Source organism: Triticum urartu, chromosome 2A (genome assembly GCF_056163025.1).
Source record: "Triticum urartu cultivar PI428250 chromosome 2A, HENAU_Tu73, whole genome shotgun sequence".
NCBI classification, from domain to species: Eukaryota; Viridiplantae; Streptophyta; class Magnoliopsida; order Poales; family Poaceae; genus Triticum; species Triticum urartu.
The window spans coordinates 252156017-252160833 of record NC_141874.1 but is presented as its reverse complement, the minus strand read 5'-3'; the positions used below and the strand labels follow the sequence as shown (position 1 = coordinate 252160833).

General features: G+C 45.4%; 1 protein-coding gene across 1 annotated transcript; it reads right to left on the bottom strand.

The window, feature by feature from the left end:
- Positions 1-2439: 2439 nt before the first annotated feature.
- On the bottom strand, positions 2440-4236 carry LOC125541406 (uncharacterized). The gene is made up of 3 exons (XM_048704828.2): positions 3790-4236; positions 3572-3701; positions 2440-3478 (listed from the first exon to the last, which is right to left on the bottom strand). The coding sequence occupies exons 1-3, from the start codon at positions 3917-3919 to the stop codon at positions 2599-2601; spliced, it is 1140 nt and encodes a 379-aa protein (XP_048560785.1). The 5' UTR covers positions 3920-4236; the 3' UTR covers positions 2440-2598.
- Between the last annotated feature and the right edge of the window lie 581 nt (positions 4237-4817).

Below are 4817 nucleotides of genomic sequence, written 5' to 3'. Positions count from 1 at the left end.
AAAGATGGATGCGTGCATCACAATAAGGCTGCTTGTAATGGGTAGTATCATAAGTTAGTATTATGCATATGATACTAGTGTGTGATATTATCTCCCTAATGCATAGTATCATGTACTAGTATCATAGATGACTTTATTTATTGCCATGCATGACACATAGTAGCATTGCATTTATTATGATACGGTATCATGATATGATACTCAACCATCTCTTTCTTCATTTAATGCTATGCCACATCATCAAAATTGCCTACTTGGCATGCATGATACTACTACCTCTCTCTCAGTTTACAGGGCGTGCGCGTGCCTTTAGGTCGTCAATTTGACCAACCTAATACAAGTCATATATTACAAAAAATATATCAATATAAACTTCAGATGTTCTATTTTCAAACCGTATAATTTTTGTGTTATATAGTTTATATTAAGGTGATAAAATTGACAACCTAGATATACGTGTAGGACTTGTAAACTGAAACGGGGGTAGTACCTACGATACTCCCATTACGACCAGCCTAATGCAGTGGCCGACGCAATCCCCTTTTTGAAAGAAAACACACATTTGCTGACAAACTGAATATTCTCGTCATAAATATAACATAGTGACCTTCTACTTCCCTGTACACGTGTGCATGCATGCATGCCATTATGTGGTCGAAACCAAAGTTGTTACTAGCAAGCTACAAGTTTGTGTGATGTAAATTGGAGATTGCTTGAGAGATTTCATTTCTCGTGCAATGCGTGGTCATACCCTATAATACATACAGCCTAAATTCTAAAAAGTGCATATGCACTAATTAGAGGAAACGAGCGGCCGGTCTTACACACGCATGCATGTAGTTTTGTGGTCTAAATTTTGTCTTTATTCATGATGTGGCATGTACTAATAGGATGGTCACATGGGCAAGACACCACATTATTTCATGGATGCGCATGTCCATTTATTCGGGTTTTCAAATTTTTAAAAAGCTATATCTTTTAAACCATGCTTCGGAATTTAGATCCGTTTTCACTATTGGAATCCTCGCGACGAGATCTTTGAAACTAGATCCCGCATGGGTATGTTTTGATGAAATTTTTTTCATGCCAACTTTGATGATATATTGTGCAACTCTATTACTGTATTGTGCAACTTTATTACTATATCGTGCAACTTTTTTCCAAAACTAATGTTTGGAGCTACACCTTCCTATGAGGTTGCAACCTAGCAACCACGACAACTTTGATGTGCAACTAGTCTATTGCCTCGACGAAAGTCGATGTGCAACCTCCTCTTGTAATGTAGTCTAGTTGCACACACATTGATATTTAGTTGGTTTGTAATATAGTCTAGTTGCACACACATTGATGTTTAGTTGGCTTGTAATATAGTCTAGTTGCACACACATTGATATTTAGTTGGCAGTTGGCAGGAAGACTAGTTACACACACATATGCTCAGTTGGCTTGTAATTTAGTCCAGTTGCACACACATTGATGTTTAGTTGGCAGAACACTAGTTGCACACATATATGCTCAGTTGGCGCGGCAATGTAGTCTAGTTACACACACATTGATGTTTAGTTGGCAGGACTTTTTTGGCACACACACATATGCTCAGTTGACGCGGCAATCTAGTCTAGTTGCACACAAATTGATGTTTAGTTGGCAGGAAGACTAGTTCGTCGAAATATCCCCATGCGGGATCTAATTTTAAAGAGCACGTCACGAGGATTCCAGCGATGAAAACGGATCTTAATCCCGACACGCGGATTAAAAGTTATGCTTTTTTAATTTTTGAAACTACGAATTAAATACACCAAAGAATAAAACGCATGCACTGAAGGAATGGCTGTGCAGACATTTAATGATCAGGTGAAAAGCTTTCTTAATTAGGATGGTTAATTAGAAAGGGGGATAAAAAAAATTCTTAAAATAGCCGGCCGCCATGCAGCGCTAACGGGCAGCTGTTTGCCCGCTAGTCGCGTCCTACATACAGAAGGCGCTTTATATGGTAAGCATGCAAGGGTGCGGTGTTTGTTGGAGAAACTTGTATGCTTCTGCATAAACTGACAAACAACCTGTCTTGCACTAAAAAGAGTGAAACGTATGGGTTTCTGCATGCCCGCAACTGACTTGTTCCTTCACATGAGATTAACCACAATGCAAGAAAAGGGTTGCAAAAACATCTGGTTAATTAATTGAAGTGATGATTAAATCACCTGTAGCTGTGAAATATACTCCCTCCGCTTTACAGTACACTAATATCAAAAACACTATTATATTATGGGACGAAGGAAATATCATTTTTGCACCATCTGAATCATCACCATCTTGGTGTATTTGAAATGGAACAGTTGAAGCAGACCTTACTTAAACAACATGTCGACAGTGTATATATTACTGCTAGGCGCTAGCTAGGAAGAAATTTAAATAGATTTGTTGATGGCAAATTCAACACTCAATTTAGCATGCATTTCTTTCTGACATGGACGATCTGAAATTCTGGATCAAGAAGACAGGAAATGCACATCAAAAAACAAATTAAGAACGAAAGCCTCAATTAAAACATGGATCGGAAGGATCTAATTAGGGGGTGAGGATAATGAGCTAGCTCAATTAGCAATCCCATTGCAGCTGCTCCATGCCATTGCCAGCGGCGCCGCAAAATAATCCGCACGACTCCATCAGCTCAAGGTCGAACGCCGTCGTTGTACCGGCGGAGCCGTACACTTCCGAAGAGACGTCCATCATATCCAGTCCCTTGCCACCTGAGCTACCGCCGTTGATCAATGGCGGCGGCGGGGGTCCAAGTCGAACTACCTCTTCCAGCCCCAACCCATGCTGTTGTCGATGCTCATGTGCCATTTCGATCCCGGGACCCATTCCTGGCTCGACAACTGTGGCCCACATTGCGGCCGTCTCGTCCATGAACGCCGCCACGCCTGGGTTGAAGACGTTGCCGTTGGGCATGCCGGCCGCGTACTCCATGGAAGACGACGAATTAGAAGAGCCATTCATGAAGTCCATGGAGGCGTGGACGCCCGCGGCGTTCTGATCCCTGAAGCTCATGAGTAAACCACCGCCGTTGTTGTGGACGTACGGGTAGCCCTGCTGCATGGCCAGCGCAGCTTGGTGACCGCGCTCGTGCTGCCCCATCAGCATGCCAGGGTTATGGACGTCGTACAAACCCGGCGCAACCGTGGCAGCGTCGTAGATCGCCTTGGTCGGGGAGCTGATGGTGAACAGCGGCGTGGCGCAACCGTTCCGGTTTCCATTGGGAGAATGGAATTGGGCGCCTGCAGCAGGGTTGTTGCTAGGGTTGCTGCTGGAGCCGGTGGCGCCATGTGCATGGAGGAGGTTCTTGGATGCCGGGAGCAGGTTGTGGGTCTTGGGGTCGAGACCCTGCGCGATGAGCTTCTTCTTGATGCACGAGTTCCAGAAGTTCTTTACCTCGTTGTCTGTGCGGCCCGGCAGATGCTTGGCGATCTGTGCCCACCTGCATGCCATGGATGCGATGCGATTCAACAAGTCGGATCAATCGTGTCATGCAGCAACCTAGATTGAGCCAGACGCATGTATGTATGTATACCGGTTGCCGAGGATGCGGTGGACGTCGAGGATGGTGCGCTCCTCCTGCTCGGAGAAGGTGCCGCGCTTCAGGTCCGGGCGGAGGTAGTTGATCCACCGGAGCCGGCAGCTCTTGCCGCAGCGCTGCAGCCCTGAACAACGAGGAGAAAGATCGATACGGTTCAGATCCGCGATCTAGAATTCGAGATGGATGGACGGAGAGAGACTACTAATGCGTACCGGCGTTCTTGGGGACGGCGCTCCAGCAGCTGTGGCCGTGCGCCGTGATGTACCTGAGGAGCTTCTCGTCCTCCTCTGGGGACCATAGCCCCCGCTTCACCTTCTGCTTGCTGCAGCAGTGGTGCCCCATGGCCGCCGCCGCAGGCCGCCTGAGCCTGACCTAGCTGCTAGCCGACTCGCCCCTCTCCTCGTCCTCTCTCACGCATACACACGCTCGCAGGCAGAAATTCAGGCAAATGCTGTCTCGGTCAATTGAGCTTTATGCCGCTGTGTGTGGAGGAAGGGAACACCAAATAAAGTTTGTCCATTGTCTCATCCATCGGAAAAGGTTGGAGGAAGTTTCAATTCACCAGGTGACTAAGAGAGTAGCAACAGTGAACGCCTAGCAACCAACTCTCTCTCTCTCTCTCCCCAAGTGCAAATCATGAGCTAGCGTTGCTAAAACTTGTGACGCTAGGCTACATGGAAGCGGCCGGACGGGACTTGAAACACAAGAGAAGAGCAGGTCGATTTATCGAAACGCACGCATGCCCTCTGTCGGTGCGCCTATAGCGTACTCATGGCTAGCAAACATCGACAGCGACACTCTCTGTCATTGTTGCAGGCATATATGCCATTTAATTACTGAATTTATCTGGTTCGGTTTACTCTTTGTATACATATACGTGTTAGTTAATACCCAAAATCTAAAAAGTGGTCGCGCGCTAATTGACGAGAACGAGCAGCCGGCCTTCTTATCCATACATGAGTTGTTTTTTGTCTGCTAGTGCATATCGCTATCAGCATTTAATGTGTGCACATTAGTTAATCTGATTTAAAAAAAACAGCTTCACGTATAATTATTTTGGTTTTCCAAATTTTTAAAAAGGCATATCTTTCAAACCGCGCGTTGGAATTCAGATCCGTCTTCACTGTTGAATTCTTTACGGCGACATCTTTAAAATTAGATCCCGCATGAGTATATTTCGACGAAATTTTTTTGATGCCAACTTTCGCGCTATATTGTGCAATTTCAGTACTGCTTTGTG

Excerpts from the sequence above, each read along its gene's own strand:
- LOC125541406 (XM_048704828.2), bottom strand. The coding sequence starts at position 3,919 with ATGGGGCACCACTGCTGCAGCAAGCAGAAGGTGAAGCGGGGGCTATGG. Across the intron at positions 3,702-3,789 it reads CGCCGTCCCCAAGAACGCCG|GGCTGCAGCGCTGCGGCAAG; the intron begins GTACGCATTAGT and ends CTCGTTGTTCAG. Across the intron at positions 3,479-3,571 it reads CACCGCATCCTCGGCAACCG|GTGGGCACAGATCGCCAAGC; the intron begins GTATACATACAT and ends CATGGCATGCAG.